We start from the raw sequence: 19,246 nt of genomic DNA, 5'->3' as shown, positions 1-19,246 counted from the left end.
GACACAGAAGAGGCTCAGGCAAGCAGAGTCTCATATATTCAAGGGTGCGGGACACAGGATGCACGACATGGCACACAGGGCCACGTGGCAAAGAACCGGCATCATCCAGGAGACAAGTGGTGGGAGGGGACAGCCCAGCCCATGACCTTTATCAGAGCTCCCACAGGAAAGGCAAGGCAGGGAAGGGTTAACTGTTCAGGAGCGGCTAGCCTGAATAACTTCAGGGCTGCTAGGCTATAGGAGTGGGTCCCTCGGTGCCTGTACCTGGCCCGGGATGCTTCAGGCAGAGGAATATTGCCTCCCGGGGTGTTGGGGCCAGGGGAGGCAAGGTGGCTCTGACCTGAAGTCCACACATCAGTGGCCCTCCCCAGGATGAGCCCTCGGCTGACTCTAAGAATTGGCTAGCCCTGGAAGGGGCAGGCTCTCCCCAGCCAGACAGCGTGTTAAGGTGTCAAAACATCAAAATATACAGAAAAGTTAAAATACAAATAATACAAGAGAATTACCTACCCCCACCTCCGCTTATTATGAGGGGACTTAGCAGCCTCATTCTGAACCTCAACCAAAGCCCCTCCACGTCCCGCCAAGGGAACCAGAGACAGCGACTCAGAAGAAATCGGCTTCCTAAATTCACTCAGTATGCTGAATGTGACACATTTGCTCTCAGCTTATAATTGGGATGTGCAAAGCTTTTCTGGGCCTCATACAGGGGGAAGGTGGCAGGAAGTGTTGGTAAGGGTGGAAATGAGATGGAGGAACCATGGTGAGTTTTAATTGCCTAAAAAACAACTCTCTACAACTTCTGGGAAACTTCTGAAGAAGAAAACAATTCAGCTTCAGGAAGCATCACTGACCTCTTTTACAATCTAGCAGGAGCTGTGATGCGAGGCATGCCCTTGTCCAAGGAGCCCTGCAAACAGACGATCATCTCTGGGAACTACCTGTGTGACCAGCATCAAACAGCCGGCTCCCCTTCCACACAAGCACATCTGCTAATCCATCTTTCATGGATGCCAGGAGGATGGATTCCCATAAATTCTACGCTGAGAGCAGGAAGATGCCTACAAGGGCTTAAAGTATCCTGATTGAGGATTTGTTTAAAATTAAGAATAACTGATCTCAGTTTGAGTCACCACCCTCTTTGTAATTTCCCTTTGCTACCCCAGCTCAGCCTACCCTTCCAAACAACCCTTCTCCATTCCCTGCCCCTCTCACAACCTCCACACAGTGCACGATTGGGGTACTCTCTTTTCTTTACAAATTCTATTTACTTTTCTGCATTTAGAGTCTAGCCTTACGAAACACTAGGTCTGATACACATGCACAAAATGCTAATTAACAACAAATTAAAAATGGCAAATCATTGAGCATGTATTATTTGCCACTCTGCCCAGTGTTTTATATGCATTCGCTTCTCAAAGCCTTATAATTCCAGGAACTAGGTACTATTACCATCTTCATTTTCCAGAGAAGGAAATCAAGGCCCTGCAAGACTGAGTGACTTTCCCAAAATCACATGGCAACTGAGCAGCCAAGTCAAACATTAGATCTGGGTTGCCTGACTTGAGAGCCAAAGGTGTAATGACGAGACCACTAAGAAGGGACATGGTGAGTTTCCACGAACATCGGATTCAGGCTAAGCGGGCACGCTCTCTCCACGGGTGCTCGAGCCGCCCTGGCAGCCGCGACACAGGGAGACATCCCCGCGCCACGAGAAGGCACTGCAAACCGGGGTGCACGCGGAGGAGCAGAGTCCCGGCGGAACTCGGGCTCTGGATCCTCGACGGCTACTATAAAGAGGCCACAGGTAAACGTCCCAGGGAGGGGAGAAGCACTGGCTTGACAAAGTGGTGTGGCTTTATCTTTTTGTTAATAAAGGGGAGAAATTCAACAGCATTAAATGAGAATCATGCTGAGATTGAAGGCTCTTCATGCCAGCACTGCCGATCTTGAATAGGCAGCTCATACAAGCTTAACACGTGGCTCTCATTGAAAGAATTAACCTGTTGCCAAGTAAAGTGTCTCCAAGAACTGGAATGCTGTCAAGCTAGCTCAACACCATGAAGTGGTACAGCTTAATGAGACTCTATAAATCTGGAGAAACACAACACAGAGCTCCCACCCCGAAGACTGTGATCTTGCGAGTGGTCTGATGTCTTTCCTGAGCACGCACACACAGCAGTGAGTGAAATGCTGTTAACTAAAAGCTCTTTTTTTTAATTGAGCAGACTTCTCCCACTTTTCCCGCTACCTAATTCCTCCTGAATCATTTTATTAAATTAAAATTTTTTCAGTAAAAAAAAACTCCAATACCTGAAACAGTCACGCTGAACAGTTTTCTTTAAACATATATTCATCCTCCTGAGATATAACACACATTCCCAAGAAGGGAGGCCCTAACATGAAAATGAAACCAAACAACCAACCAGGGGCTCAGTGCTGAATCTGAAAGATGAGAGAGGATATATTGATTCTTGCACATCAGCAACTGCCCTGAGGTCTACTCCAAACTGAGTACGAGAGGAGGGATGGAGATGGGAAAGAGGGGGGAAACACCAGAAAGTTGTGGCCGAATGGACAAGGTAAGAGATCTAAATTCAGCAATATGTACTCCTAAGAAAAGTGGGACAGCTACTCACCTGTCTACTGCTTCCACATCAAAGCAAAACCTCTTCTCGATAGAGTCTGTTTTCCGCCGTGTGCAGGATTTGAGGGTGACTGACTCATCTTCTCCCTGTGGGGAACACACAGACCATCAAGACGAGGCCAGATCGTGGGCTCTGCTCCTCTCCAGGACAAACACAAACGTCAACAGGGTGATGACTTCATCTTCTCAAACCTGAGTGTTCACGCCCACAGGAGGTGGAAGGTGGATCACAAACCTTCTCAGGCAAGAGCCTCATGCAGCTAAAATCTGTAAGCCATGTTCTACTTAGAGCCAAACGTCCTCAGTATTGGTAGACCGTGATGGTACAGCATAACCTGGGCTAGATTAAACTCCTGCTGAGACTATTTTAAATAGGTTTAATTTGTAGGTTTGGTAACAGTTGAAACAAGATGACCTTGAGGTCTCCTTCTAACTCTGAGCTTCTGTGATCTTGGTTCAGTGGTCACTTCTCAGGAAGACATTCCTAGACCAGGTCACGTTCTCCCAGACATGTTCACATAGCACCATGGACCCCTCCTTCCCTCACAGCACTGATCACAGCTAAACTTTTCTGTTGCTGTAAGTGATAATTCAAATAATATCTTTCTCCTTATTAGACTCCAAGCTCCCCTAGGGCACGTAGTGTCTGTTTTTGCTTACCCTTGTCCCCAGAGCTCAAACAGGCCCTGGAACAGAGCAGGTGTGTAATAAATATGTTTTAACAGCTTTACTGAAGTACAACTAATGTGTAACAAATTGCACATGGTTAAGCATACAACTTATGAGTTTTGACATCTGTACATACACATGAAATCATCACCACAATCAAGGTAATGAAGATTTCCGTCAGCCCCGGGTATCCCTCTACAACGCACCACCCCTCCACCCAGTCCGTTCCCAGGCACACATTCAATCTGCTTTCTGTCTCTACAGATTAGTCCACATATTCTGTAACTTTATAGAAATGGAATGCCCTTTCGTGTCTGATTTCTTTCACTCACCATAATTCATTTGGAATTCATTCACATTGTACGAATCAAGAGTTTGTTTTGATATTATGTGACTGATAAGCGGTTATATCTAAATATATAAGCAACTCATTCAACTCAGCATCAAAAAAATAAACAACCCAATTAAAAAATGAGCAGAAGATCTGAATAGACATTTTTCCAAAGAAGACCTGTAGATGGCCAACAGGCACGTGAATAGACGCTCAACATGGCTAAATATTAGAGAAATGCAAATCAAAACCACAATGAGATACCACCACACACCTGTCAAAATAGTTATCATCAAAAAGATCACAAATAACAAATGTTGGCAAGGATGTGGAGAAAACGGAACCCTTGTACACTGTTGGTAGGGATATAAACTGGTGCAGCCACTATGGAAAAGAGTATGAAGGTTCCTCAAAAGACTAAAAATAGAACTATCACATGATCCAGTAATCCCACTCCTGGCTGTATATCCAAAGAAAATGAAAGCATTAATTTGAAAAGATACATGCACCCCAATTTTCACAGCAGCATTATTTATAATAGCCAAGATATGAAAGCAACCTAAGTGTCCATCAACAGATAAATGGATAAAGAAAATGTGATGTGTGTGTGTGTGTGTGTGTGTGTGTGTGTGTGTGTATAAAACTACTCAGCCATAAAAAAACAATGAAATTTTGCCATTTGCAACAACATGGATAGATTTGGAGGTTATTATGTCAAATGAAATAAATCAGGCAGAGAAAGACAAATACTGTATAAAATCACTTATACGTAGAATCAAAAAAAATGAAACAAATATGAACGTGACAAAAAAGGAAGCAGACTCAGAGTACAAATTAGTGGTTTTCAGTGGGCAGAGGGAAGGGGTTGGTGCAAGCTAGGGGTAGGGGATTAAGAAGTACAAACTACTATGTATAAAATAAATAAGCTACAAGGATGTGTTGTACAGTGCAAGGAATATAGCCAATATTTTAAATAACTATAAATGGGGTACATTTAAAAACTGAATCACTGTGTTATATACCTGAAAACTTACATAATACTGTTTAATATAAACAATAACTATCTCAATAAAAAATAAACATAAACATTAAAACAATAGAGGTAATTTTTTAAATCCATGGAACAAAAAAAAAGTTTCTTTCTTTTTACTGCTGGGTAGGATTCCATTGTACAAATGGAATGCAACAGTTTTATCACATAGCACTAATTTACGGCCTAGAAACATAGATGTTTCTGTCCCTGATTTCCTCTCTTCCGGTCACGTAAGAATTTCTTAGGGTCCTATTTTGCCTGTATCTGCCGATCTCTCTTTCTAAACTAGGGGGAAATTAGCAAACTTGCCTAGTTTGTTGAATAATAGGAAATGTGACTGCGTATGGTAAGACTTGACCACCCACTAATATCAGGATAGTACACAAAACACAGAAGACCTAGGAAGAGACAGTTTGTATTCACAAGCCTTCCATCTATTGTCCTCTCCTGAATGGCTAAGATGAACTTCTCAGATTGAGAACTGCTCCTTCTGCAATGTGTAAATGTATGAGTGTAAACACCCAAATATATGAGATTCTGACCTTGGTGATAACTAACTATATTTCTGATTTAATGGTATTGGACCAGCTCCCCCTTGGAATGCTTGGGGGGGTGTGTCCCTGAGAAATAGGAGAAAACTGGGGATCTATAAAAGGTTGTCAAATATAAGCAGAAAAAAAGAGGAGAATGTGATTCTGTTCCAAAGATGATTGCGTTATATCAGGAAAAATCTATAAAGACAATCTGTTCAACTACTGATGGTTTAAAAAAGTGGGGGGCGGGGATGGAGATAACAATCACTTAAACAAATAAATGAAGAGTTACAACCCTGACAAACACTACAATAAAAGAGGCAGATTGTGCAACAAAAGCCTACATTAAGGGGCTGTGACCTGGTCAGGAAGGTCAGCAAAGGATTTCTTGGGTTGGACTCGCAGGATCCACAGGAGATAAAACCAGAAGCATAGACTAGGGTGAGAATAGCAGGTGGAAAGGCCCTGTGGTAGGGGTCCAAGGAGCCCTGGAGAAACTGAAGGGAAGCCGCTGTGTCTAGAATCCCAGAGCGAGAGGGAAAGTGGACTGAGAAAGAGTTTGAGGGAGGCAGGGACCAGATCACGCAGATTGTGGCATGTATCCTGAGAGCACTGGGGAAATAATGAAGGGTTTCTAGCCAGGGACAGGACAGGGTCAGCGCTGGGCTGCTCCAGGCCTCCCACAGAGAGGGGCCTCATCTCAGAGGGCAGGATGTGGGAAATTCTCTTTTACCACATACAGAGCTGGTCTGCAAGAGGACAGAGGAAATCTGCTCACATCTCTTGGACTGAAGTAAGAGAAAAGTGGATACTTTTAAAGAAAATAATCCAAGTGAAAGGGACAGGGAAGGAGAAAAAGGGTAGAGAAAAAGTATGTTAGGAAAAGAAAATATCCCAATTATCTATGTTAAGTCTACCTCCAGCTCCTAGGAAGGCTTCGTATAAACACGTATACAAAGATGTCAAGATTCTCCTGTATAAACTGAAAAGACATCACCTCTGCCCAGCCAGTCTTCACGCTTCCTCCTCCCTGAGGCCGAGGAAACAGAGTGGTGCTATAGAAAGCCTTTATATATATATATATATATATATATATATAATTATCCTACTTTATGATGATGATTGGGCTCAGAATGAGGAGATGCAGACTCCAGAATCAGCGTTAAAGCACTGGTTCTAGGAATTCATTCACTGTACGGCCGTAAAAATCATTTTCTCTCTCTCACCTTCAGTTCCCTCTTTTGTAAAGGAGGAGACCCGGATCAAACAGGATGGTAAAGGACAATAAAAGGACTAAGAAAAACATAAAACATAATATAAATGTAAGGAATTATTCCTAGGAAAAGTATTTAGTACTGTGTCGGGCTCTGTCCCAAGAAGCTTATATACACTAACGCATGTAAACCTCTTAACGACTCAGTGAAGTGTTGACTGTTATCTCACTGAAGCCCAAGGAGTCCCAAACGCCCACCATAGCTGGTCTCTGCCTCTTACTTTCAAGCGTGATCAAAAGGAAGATAAGAAAATACAAGACAGTTCTTCATTCAAGCCTTAGAAGTGCACAAGATAAAAAGCCCCAAAATAAAGGCTGTGAGAGAATAATCCAGTGAAGCCAATTTCTAGAAGGACTAAGAGCTGGAAAAGGACTATGACTCGACCCAAGAAAGGCAGACCTAACTCCATTTTCCTTTCATGAATAATAGGGGACACCTATTAATACAGATTTTTAATAGGGCTTCTAACTCTGGAATTTCTCTATGTTTTGACAATTTAATGTCTCTTTTCCTGAGATTATTTATGTCAACTTCACCCTTGACAAGACACAATGAAAGAGCTTTAGCTTTTTTCGCTTTGATAAAAGGAAGGACAGAGATGCTGATCAACTCCTGTGTTGTGGCTTAATGAAAAAACCAGTTAGAAAAACTGAAAGTGGAGGAGAGCAAGGGTGCAGCGTTGGGGAGTAGCTAAGAGCAATGACAAGTGTCTAACGTCACTGACCCAGACGGTCTGACTTCAGAGCCAGGGCTTGTAGCCTCTGCACTGTGGTGCCCACACAATGTGCAAACACAAAAATGGGGTGCACAGAAATGCACCACAGAAAAGAGGGCCAGGCTTGGAATACTCACAGAGGACTAAGTCATCAACAGATGAGACACAGCCGAAAAATTATTTAAACTAAATGTAGAAGAATGAGAGAAATTATCCAGAACAGAGTTCAGAGATTCAAACAAATGAAAAATATAAATATTTTAATTAAAAATATTTAAATGTCTCTGGAAGGAGATAATTAAAAGAATGGGAAGGGGAATAAAATTCAAAATGATAATCAGTGAGAACCTTCCAAAATTACTGAAAGATACCAATCTTCCAACCCAGAAAGGCCCCGAATCCTAAGCACAACAGATTGAAAAACTAAAAAAAATTAAAAACTACAGAGAGAACCATCATAATGAAATGCAGAATTTCAAAAGGGGGAAAAAAAAAAGAAGAAGATATAATGAACAGCCAGAGAGGAAAGACAGATCACCTAATGAGGAAATGCAGGCAGACTGAATGCTCCGAGACACAGCCAGGAGGGCCCACCAGTGGCGACGACCCCGCAGAGGCACCCTGGCTGTCTCTTCCAAAGGCGGCCCCGGGAGTGTCTCCCATCCCACATGCTTGTCAGCGCAACGTGCCTTTGCTGCTTCTCCCATCAAGAGGCAGGTCTGTGACCTCTCACACTGAAACTGGGTGCGCTTGGCTGGGCTTTTATGACTATTTAACCAACACAGGGCCAAGGGCCAATGTGAGGCAATATGACTTCTAAGAGAAGTCATTAAAAGGCGATGTAAGGTCTGCTTCTGTTACTGGAACACTCACTCTTGAAACCTTTAGCTGCCCTGAGGCCGCCATGCTGTGAGGAAGCCCAGACTGGCCCATGTAGAGAGGCCAGATGGACAGGCTCTGAGAGTACACAGAACAAGAGGGAAAGAGGAAGAGAAGGAGAGAGGAGGTCAGGAGAAAGGAAGAGAGCTAGATCTGACCAGCCCAGAGCTGCTTCAAACACTTACTATTCCAGCTCTAGTCACCATCTGATTGGAACCTCACAAGAAGCCTTGAGCCCAAACCATTCATCCAAATGCTCCCCAAGTTCCTGACACACACACAAACTGTGAGAAATGCTGAAACGATTGGTGTCATTTTAAAAGTTGCTGCCTTTTTGGGGGGTCTGGTACACAGCAATAGATAACTGGAACATCTACACTGCCAACTGGCAGCCCTCTAGGTACCAGGTGACAGTGACAAGAACCAGCTTCACAAGGCGACGTCATCCAAGAATTTCCAGCATCTAAACACACTAACACTGTATACATGTGAACTACAAGCATCTTTCCTAACTGCAGTTCCTAATGCAACTTAGAGCTAAGAATAATCCTCTTGTTTTGGTTACTTTGTCGGGTGCCATGCCTCCTGGAACTACTGTATAAAAATTAAGAAAATTACAGCGAAACATTAGCGGTATTATTTCATACATGCATTATAATCATCATATGTTAGCTGAGCAAATCAGACATGAAATTTAAAAATGAACTCACCCCCTTTCCTCCTGACTTTTGGTCAAATGGTACCATGGTGATTTGTTTGGAATCCCGTTGATATGTACAGTAGTGCTTCACCCACGAAGTTCCAAAGTGACCTGCAAGGTAATATTCCCCATAAATCATCTCTGCATGTCCACTGCATGCAGGAAAAACACACAACCAGTAACCCACAATGCTCACTATCCTTAATCCTTAAACTGTTTCTAGGGGCAAAACATTCTCCATAGCAGCTGGAATGGAACAGACAGAAATCCAATCCCACAGGCTGGAAATGGAACTGGACCAGGGCTTTCCCCAGTGACCAAGGAAGACTGTTTCCCACTAACTGCTGCAGCCAACGGGTCTTAAAAAATAAGGAAAGTAGAGGTTCCCTGGGGAAATTAAAGTCACTTTCCCATCATCAATCTCCATCTGAAGTTTCCTTTCTCTCCCCTGACAGGAGTAAGATGATTGAAGAAAGAACACAGAAAGGCTCCTCAAAGTGCTTGTCACCGTTCCCATCTGGCCCGATGACTTCATGCTTCCCACACAGCTGCTCTGTGACTGTGTGCACAGACGCACAGGGGTTCTGACCCACTTCCAAACCCCTCGTTTTTATTTTAGCAGAACTCAAGATTGGAAACGCAGACAAGCAAAACTCCAAGACACCAGAAATGTGAAATGGAAGTAACTATAAATGCTCAAATGGAATCTAAAGAGTTTGTCCCTCAAAATTATCCCTCGGGAAAAAAGCAAGTGCCCTGCAGTCAAATACTGACAGTCTCCGACATTACCGGGTGCCTGGCCAATTACTTTATTTTTGAACAAAAAAGTAGCATTCGAGGAAGAAGGAGGCATGATTCGTATTATTAGCAAGGTCCTCAACCAATACTAGTCCTAGATGCTTAGCTCTAGATCACATAGATATGGTCAAAAAACAACAATAACAACATGAAAAGAAATTAAGCAGGTACTAGATAATCATTTTTCAGGGCGTGAATGCCCATCGCAAGTGTTGGATGTCACTTAGTAAACTTACAAGGCAATACATTGGAGAATCAAGGACAAATGGAAATACCAAGTATGCTAAGGTATCTCTCTGGCTAAGAGAATAAATTCCAGTGATGGCACAAGACAAAGATTTCAAAAGTGTTGTATCCTGGACACTTTGAGCATCAAAATAAATAATAAAGACAGTAATGTACGTAGCCTACTGAACAAAATGGGAACCCGTAAGTCCATACTGATGAAGGAAGGAAGGAAGGAAGTGAGTCCAATGAGGGAAGAACATGGTCTTAAGGTGTCTCCCCACAGGTTGCTAACCACTACAAGGGGAACAGAGTGACTGCACAGTGGGGCAACCAGACCATACCTTGATTGAATGATCAAAATTAACAAGACCATGGCGGGGCAGAGGGCCATCCTTTGCTCTGGATGTGGTACCCGGGAAGAACACAGAATTACTCATGTAGGATTTGACCAGAGATGCTCGACCTGAATCTAATCATAAGGAAACATCAGGCAAAGCCACACTGAACAAAATTCTATGAAAGACCTGGCCTGTATTCTTCAAAAACATCAATGCCTTCAAAGCCAAAGAAAATGTGAGGAACTATTCCAGATTAAAGGAGACTAAAGTTGTCATATGACAACTAAATGCTATACAAGATGCCGTACTGGAGGAAAACAAAATGCTTTATGAGGGCATCACCGGGACAACTGACAAACTGGGTGTGTGGAACGTCATTTAGATTAAATATCTTACAATGTTAAATTTCTTGGATGTGGTAACTGTGGTTACATGACAGAATATTTTTAGAAAATGCACACTAATGTAAAAGAGCATAGTGTGTGCAATCTGTTCTCAAACGGCTTAGAAAAAATTTAAACGTGTGTGTGAGTATCTGTGACTGTGATGTTCACACACACCCAGACTGAGAGAGAAAGAATGATCTAATTGTGGAAATAGGGGAAAAATCAGTGAGTCTGGGTGAAGGTCATATGGTTGTTCTTTATATTATTCTTAAAACTTTCTGAAAGTTTGAAATTATTTCAAAATAGAAAGTGACAAAAACTCCCAAACAAACAAGAAAGCTGTATCCTAATGACATGCTCTGAACTTCTGGGTCAGAGAATCAAAATGTGTTTCTAAGGGTGATCGAGACATTAGTGCTGAGAGAGCGCATGAAGTGTTGGAATAAAACTGAATGATGCAGTGGGAGAGCGCTCACACCGACTTAACCTGTAAGTGACCATTTAATAAATTAAGTATTGTAAGTGGACACTGAACTGTATTTTTGTAGCCCAAAAATTTACATTTTCAAGTTGACTGAAAACTTTCTGGGGCGCTCTTCTCATTGGGCAAAGAAGAGCTCACCACCTATGCAGGTGTAACACACAACTAAAGCAGCTTCTGTCTCTTACAAACCTTAACAAGCTCATCCCCTTAAGAATAAGGGACATAAAACTCTCTTTCATGCCTGATGCTCCGACCTCCAACCCCATTACTACACCACTGTCAGCAGGGAGCAATTTTAAGCCCAAGCGAATTTTTGAGTAATCGCTAAGCAGAATAACCACTGAAACAAAGTGTGCTGTTCCCTCAGAAAGCCTCCAGGAGTGCAGAGATGTGGCTAGCACTGAATCATCAGTGCCCAGGCGGAAAGCATGGCTGGGAAACTACAAGAACTACCCGTCAAAGAAAAGAGAAAAGCACTTCCTGTAACCCCTAGCAGGGCACGCACGAATGAAGTCTGGGGGTGCTACAACGCAGTGCAAGAACCTGTGGGTCATCAGTGGAAACCCTGGGTTAGCACCACCTGGCATTTCTTTCCCTGACGTCATATGGGCCAGTCCATGGGTCTTCTTCCTAGCTCTTGGGATCAGCTTTTGTTTCTATTTTTGATCAAATGTAAATATTAGGACAACAGGAGTTGAGGGGAAGAGGGAACAAGCCCAAGTCATAATTCTCCGGGTGCTGCTGAAACAAGTCTCAAAGGAAAACAAAATCACCCACTGGGAGGTCCACCAAAGGATGTGACCGCCGACAGACAACAAGGCCCAGCGCTGCAGACCTCTCCAAGGCCTCTACGCCCAGGGTGTGGTTTGAGGGTACAGGAACACACTGAGGGTACAGGAACCTCCAGAGCAGGGCGACACCAGGGAGAGAAGTAGCACCGCGGAGCCTCGATGAGCTCCCGGCTGCAAAGGGATTCCCAGTTACAAAGAAAACACGATACATCCCTTGGAGGTAGACAAAGACCTTGTGGACAGCAACTTCCCCTTAGGAAACTGGACTATGAAATTGCTCTCCTTCATCCAGACCTGTGCTCCAGACCAGGCACTAAGGATTCAAATACACCCTCCACCTCCTGGGCCAAAGGCACGAGTCCACCCAGGCTGCTGGCCGGCCCGGCACTCACGCTTCTCCTGGACGTAGAGGTACCCTTCCATGGTGTAGGGGCTGATGGTCTTGTGCTCGAGGGGGTTCTCCTTCATCTTCTTCATCAGTGCTTCCACTTCCGACCTGGTGCCTTCAAAGCGGTTTCTTGTCTAGGATGAAAGGAATTTTATTCAAATGGAAGAAATGAAACCTTGTTCCCATCTCTAGTGATTCAGAACATCAATCCACAGAATCCTTAGAACTAAAACCAGATAAGGAACATTCAGCCATCCAAGAATTAGGCAAATGTTCACTTTTAAAAACTATACTTTGGCCTTAAAAGTCCTATACTAGAATGACCCTACCCTCAGACTTAAGGGATTGTCGAAATCACCTGGGGAACTGGCAGAAAATGCAAATGACCAATCCTCACCGCCAAAGGTAAATTTAGTACCTCTCAACCCAGACATGCACACTGTCAACAAGCACCCCAGGCGAAGCTGACTCTGATGGTCCATAGGAGGGGGGCCCCCCAACTCCCTCCAGGAAGGAGATACTTTTCTCAGCTGTTTGTTGATGGCTCACAGAATCCCCTCCTGAAATGGAGCTACTTCACTTAAGGTTACTCCCTCCCCCAGGGCAGCCTGCATCCAGTAACCAGAGGCCAAGGGCCAAAGAAGGAGGGTCAGGGGCCCATGCCTGTGCCAGGGGGCCCATGACATCAACTGGGGCCTCTGTGGAGACTGCCTCACCACTCACAGGTATTTTGGCTGACACTGCCTCCTGTAAGCCTGCTCTGTGTACACCTCCACCCCAGAGGCTGCCTTCTGAGGAGCCAGGCCCAAGGGGAAGCCGGGCTCTGCGAAAGCTCATCCAAGACTCTTCAACTCTCTGTTCTCTGAGGCCACACAGAGAAGCATGGAGGGTGCGGGGGGCAAGCTCAGGCTTCTAAAAACATGTAGCACACCTCCCATGGGAGCACTTGGGTTTCCTCGGCCACGGGATCATCCAGAGACAAAGACAACAGGCAGACTAACGTGGCCCAATCACACAAGGAAGGAGGGGGTTCGAGCCCCAGTAACTGCGAACCAGAGTCCTAAGCAGGGTTCTGTGCACCCAGAGGTCCCACTGTTAACAATTTGGGGAAGGAAACTGGGAGTAAGGCGCACTGGCTCAGATTTCCTGGCAGCCCCAGAGCGGGTTGAACAGGAGTATATCCTCTGAGCTGGAGGCCAGCACATGGGCTCCATCCCCAATCCCTGAACACACACTGTAAGGTTTTGTGTGGCCAGACAGCTGGATGCGCAGGAGGGAGGCTGGGCCGGGCTGGGTGGGGCTGGGACTTCCACTGCCAAAGGAAATCCTGACTCTGGTGCTAGGGATTTAAAAAAATAATCAGAGCAGCACTTCCGAGAACATAAATAGTGCTTTGAAATAACGGAGGAGAGAATGATGCTCTAACCTGGGACCACCCAGCACCCTAGCAATGCCTGCCCCCCACTTCCCTTTGAACTCGAACAAGGCCCGTCCTCCCCATCTGCACTCCCGGCCATTTAAGTGATCTCCAGGCACCCAGACCCGTACTTAACCAGGGAGAGGGAGCCCATCCCCTCGCCCACTCACGTTCTGTATGCTAATAGTCAACTGCATCTTGAAGTCGTTGAAGTCCTTGGCCAGCTCATAACCGTGGTGGTAGAAAGTGAAGAGCCCTTGTAGGAATGCTAGTAGCTGTAACGAAGGCAGAAGGGCAGAGATCACATAAGCAGGTTCAAGAGGCATTACGTAGCTGTACCTGAGTTCCCAGCCCTGGTTTGAAAGTCTAGAATAAAATAATAATAATGGCTAGTGCTTACAGAGCACCTCTTGTACTTCAGGCATAGGAACTCTACATGCCCTGTCTCATGGAATAGTCCTAACAACCCATGAAAGGAGGACTAATGTTCCTCCATTCTACTAATGAGGAAGCAGATTCAGAGAGGTTAAGTCACTTGCCCCAAAACACACAGTTAAGTGGCAGCCAGCATTTGAAACCAGGTCTCCTTGGTACAAACAACCAAACTCTTACCCTGTGAGCCTCAATGCCTCCTAAGAAAATCACTTCTTCAGAAACTGAAGGCCAGGGCTCCAACTCAGTCTCCTTCTAGTACATTCGCAGTGTCAGGTTATCTCATAGAAGAGTGTAGTTACATTGATAACCAACACGGAAGGGAGAGAAAAGGAAGCTGGTGTGTCCTGAGTCTGCAGTCTAACAGGCAAAGTCAGGTCAATCTAGATAAGACGTCAGCTCAAGCGTGTTTCTGCACTTTCTCTCAACTATCCAAAAGTCAGCATTCTGGATTCCTTTCTTAATAACGCCACGTTCCCATATTTTTAGTTAAGATGGTTTCCCAAAATTCTCATTTAAAGTGCCTCAGGCTAAAAATTGTAAGCCCATTCCTTGTTTAGTCTTGCTTTTAGTGAAGAGTGAAAACATCCATTCACCACGATTCTCACAAAAGGCCTTCATATATTTAAAAGCCATTCACATCCCCACCCCGAGCCCCTGCCGGCCTTCACTCTCCAAGCTACATAAATGTTCCCGCGCTCTCTCCTCTCAGTGCCCACGTGGATGGGCCCCTCCCCAAGTTCTATATATCTTGCCCTACTCCCAAATCTCAACCTGAACAAAGGATAATAAAGGACTGAACAAGGTTTAGAAGAACCAGAACCTCACCCCTGGATCACAAGCTCAGGTCTACTACTCTGGGGGACCAGCCCCCTTCTAACTTGAACTTCTCAGTGCCAACTTACGTGGTCTGAGTGGTCCCCTCTGACCTGCCTCAAACACCTGTTACATCAAGACACAGTTGCTTTACGTTATATTGTTGTGTTTAATTTTCTCGCCCCTAAATAAACATGCCTTTACTTGTTAAATAGAATCTCATTTTTTTTCACCTAACTCCTTTTCCAAGAAGCAGCCCTAATAACGACAGCGAAGGGAACTCTCACACTTTGTTTGTGGCAGGAAAGGTAAGCACCAAGGTATATGCTACCCGACCTGAGCCCAGGGGAGAGGCCTGCCTTCGGACAAAGCCACATGCCCAGTTCATCAAAGAGCTCCCCACTAGAGAGTCAGACAAAACCCAGCTCAGAACAATATGGTACCCTGACTTCCTGCTGCCACTGTCCCTGCAGCGTCCATTCCTTTAGATCCTCATGGAGGTGAGGGAACAGGCATTGCTGGGTCCTTTGGCTATAAACACATCTAGTGGCACCATATACACATCCCTAACCTAAATCAAGGAACGGGTATTAAGCCACGAGAGAGTCACCAAAGACTAACAATGAACTCCTCAAAGATGACCAAAGTTTTTGGACCTCCTCTATGAAAAATACATTTCTGAGAAGAAGGCCCATCCTTTTCCTCCTAAATGGCTCCAGTGATAGAGAAGACGGCGATCTTAAGCCAAACCTACTGCTGGTATTCACAAAGACAACTGTTCTTCCTTAACTCATCCCTCCCTGTCGTCCTTGAAAGCTGTGCTCCATCACTGTCCAAGGCACTGAGTCACCCTTTACTGGGGAACAATGCAGAAGATAAGCAGCTGGTTCTCAGGTCGTTCCTCCTATTAGCTCTGACTCATCCTTCACTTAAAGCCAGCAGGACCACCTTATGCAGGGTGACTAACTATCTCACACGGCTCACTACGATGCACTCCACACAAGCACTCCAAAGGCAGAGTTGTTCATATTTATTTCGGCTTTCACTTCCCTTGGTATCACGCCCGATTGCCCATTTTTCAACAGGAAATGATGACTTAGAGATTGTTATTTCTGAACCACTTCCCTTTCTTTTCCCCAGAGCCCCTTTTCTCCCCTTCTCCAACTTGGGACCTCCCCTCCCACACATGACATGAACCTCTGACCCCACAACCCGGTGGGAAATGAAAGTTTCCACGGCCTGGGGGGCTGGGCAAGGCCCACGGAAGGACCTCAAAGATGGAAGATTCTGTCTGCCTCAAAGAAATGCTTCTAATCACACACACAGAGGGAGTGCCTGCTATATCCTCACCAGGTTACCAACGAGAGAAGCCAGCAGGCCTACCCAGGCTCCCCCGTCAAGGGCCAGGGACACAATCACAGCCTGACAAAAGAAATGCCCAAGAGAGACCTTCCCACCTCCTTCTCCCTTTATCCCCATCCTTGTTTTCCTGTGAGGAGAACTGTAAGAAAAAACCTAGTCCTATTTCCTAGCTGATAACACAGATTAGAAATAAATAAATAAATAAACAAAAACGTAACTGGCTCATTAGTGGTGGCTCCATCATCCTGGACTCTCTGGTAAACTTAGATTATTTCCATGCACAGAATAGAGCTACTGTCGTGGATGGAATTGTGTCTATTTACCCCTAAAAGATAGGAAGTCCTAACCTCCAGTATTTCAGAATGGGATTTTATTTGGAAATAGGGTTTGTAGAGAGGTAATCAAGTTACAATGATGCCATTAGGCCCTAATCAAAAAACACTGCTGTCCTTTAAAAAAGGGAGAAAATTTGGACACAGTTAACATACACAGAGGGAAGACAGCAGTGTGATGATGAGGAACGGAAGTGGTGCATCGATGAAGCAAGGAATGGCAAATACTGCTGGGAACCATCGGAAGCTAGGAATAAAAGAGGAAGGACGGTTTCCCTACAGGTTTGAGGCGGGGCAGGGGCCTGCCGGCCTGGACCTCAGACTTCTAGCCTCTAGAACATGAGACTATCAATTCCCGTTGTTCTGAGGCACCCAGTTTGTGTAACTCTGGTACAGCAGCTCGAGCAGAACACAGCTCCCAAGAATCATTCATTCATATGACAAAGAGAAGGGCAGCCAATGGAAGGATGAAAACCTGGGCGGGGTAAGCCAGGCAACGCCCTTTAACTCATCTTTAACCCATTACTGCACTGGGTTGTGGTAAAGATCATCTGTGTAATGAGTTAGCCCAGGAGAGCTGGCAGGTACTGTCCAGCAAGAGCGATGGAGTCAGGCTGATGTGTTAGCAGACAACCTGCAACGGGGCAGAAGCGGTGGGAAAGGGCAGGAAGGCACGGCACCGAGAAATACTCAGGGGGCAGAACTCAGAGGATGTGGAGAAGGAGCCCTCAGCCGCTCCAGGTAACCTTCAGTTACAAGAACGCAGGGAACAGACGCAACAGGGCTTCGCCTTCATGCAGTCAGCGTGTCACCATCTGCAGTCCAAGTCTCCAGAACATTTAGTACCTCAACCACAAAGTAAAGGCTTCCAGGGCACACAAAAATATATGGTTTAGATCCCAGAAGTCTAACTCCTCTTCCTTGGCACACTAAAATTTTGCTTCTTTTTCTGAAGGTCAGTAACATCCTGGTACTTGAAGTTACTTCCTGAGAAACAAATGAACACAGTTGATGGGCACGGACGTTCCTCGAAGAGCTGGAAGATTCCCTTGACTGTAACCAACTCAAAACATGAATACCCACACCAGGCACCCCAGCAATTTAGTTCTGGGAGATTTTTGGGTTTTTTTTTTTTTTTTTTTGCTGGTTTCCTTTCCACTTGTTTCACCTGTACACAGTCAAATGCTGCTTTATAGAGATTAAGAGTCAGACCATCACAGCCATGCAATTTACTAGACATGACCTTAGAGAAATAAATAAATGTGCTTCCATCTCTTCATCTGAAAACAAAAACAGTATGTGCCCTCAGAGGTGTTATAAGGATTGAACGACATAATGGTGGTAAAGCTCTTATTCCTTACACAGAACATGACACAGCTTCAGCTAATATCGTCATCAACTGTTACTTCATGTTCTTCTTTTGTACCATCGAGGCCAGTGGCTTAAACTTTAATGTGCAGTGGAATCGCTCGGAAGGATTACAAAAACAGAGATGACCAGGCACCACCCCCAAATTTCAGGTTAGGGGTGGAGCCTGAGAATTTGCATTTCTGAGACTTTGAGAGCCACTGATCTGGTCAGTAGCTTTTTATGATCAGTAGCTCTTCTCCAGATCCACAGCTCCTGAAGTCACTCACCTTCCTATCAACTGGTGTGTTCAGAAACAAGAATTTCTGTGGAAAAGTGAAGGTTAAACATCCAACCCCTCCAACATGTTTAATTAACTCTGGGCAAGCCCCTCTCCCTTTCTCTTCATTCTCACATGAGACCAGAAATTGTTTTCATTAGCTCTCCAGATACCTCATTTTATGACCATAAAAACATCTGCCAACCACAATGGTTTTCTACTTCTTAAAGCCCTCTGGTACCTCCACTCTGTCCAACCCGGCACTGAACTGCCTGCTACCTCGGCTAGCTCTTTACTAGATACTTGGCTCCCCCAATGAGGGCTGTGAGCTCCTTAGACAGAACAGCTGGGTTGTTGACATCTTCTATGGTATTCAGAAAATAAACACTTTTAGATTTACCAGACTGTATTAAAATAGGTAGGCCCTGTTTATATTGGCATTGACTCATTTCCTCATTTGAGGAGACCCTGGTTGGCCGAAACTGATAAATCCCTTGACCTTAGAATAAAAAATAATTGTTAACTGGATGTTAAAAAGCAATTATATAATAACTGGGTACCAACTAGGTTAGCTCTATTCTAAGCCTCTTACCCGATAAACTCAGTTATCCTATCATCTTTATAAGTGGAATTATTATACCCATTTTGCAGATGAGAAAACTGGGAGTTTATACGACTGGGATAAGGAAGGGCGTGGAACTTAGAAGGCAAAAAGAGAAAAGTCTCAGGGGGGAGGGTATAGCTCAAGTGGTAAAGTGCGTGCTTAGCATGCATGAGGTCCTGGGTTCAATCCCCAGTACCTCCTCTAAGAGTAAAGAAATAAACCTAATTACCTGCCTCTATTTGCCAAAAAAAAAAAAAAAAAAAAGAATGACAAAAAGTGAATAAAGCAGGACATTAAAAAAAAAAAAGAGTAAGTTCTCCTTGGGTGACTGCTCCGTCGGGGTGATCTGAGGGAGAGAGGAATTGGGGGAGGAAAGAGGAACGGGAAGGTGTCATCACTATTGTTTGGCAAGACGAAAACTCCTCCCCTCCCCTGCCTGGACATGGAAACCAAGCAGCACAA

At 44.7% G+C, this 19,246-nt stretch overlaps 1 protein-coding gene across 5 annotated transcripts in view; it reads right to left on the bottom strand.

The window, feature by feature from the left end:
• Positions 1-19,246, bottom strand: part of ARHGAP26 (Rho GTPase activating protein 26) — a 416,457-nt gene that overhangs the window by 271,644 nt on the left and 125,567 nt on the right. For all 5 annotated transcript variants that reach the window (XM_074360866.1, XM_074360863.1, XM_074360867.1 and 2 more), the window contains 4 exons: positions 13,782-13,886; positions 12,199-12,328; positions 8,792-8,892; positions 2,640-2,734 (listed from right to left, as the gene is read on the bottom strand). In XM_074360866.1, coding sequence (XP_074216967.1) covers positions 2,640-2,734; positions 8,792-8,892; positions 12,199-12,328; positions 13,782-13,886 — 431 coding nt within the window. The remainder of the gene's footprint in view (positions 1-2,639; positions 2,735-8,791; positions 8,893-12,198; positions 12,329-13,781; positions 13,887-19,246) is intronic.

This window comes from Camelus bactrianus, chromosome 3 (assembly GCF_048773025.1).
Source record: "Camelus bactrianus isolate YW-2024 breed Bactrian camel chromosome 3, ASM4877302v1, whole genome shotgun sequence".
NCBI lineage: Eukaryota > Metazoa > Chordata > Mammalia > Artiodactyla > Camelidae > Camelus > Camelus bactrianus.
This window is presented reverse-complemented; position numbering and strand designations above follow the sequence as displayed.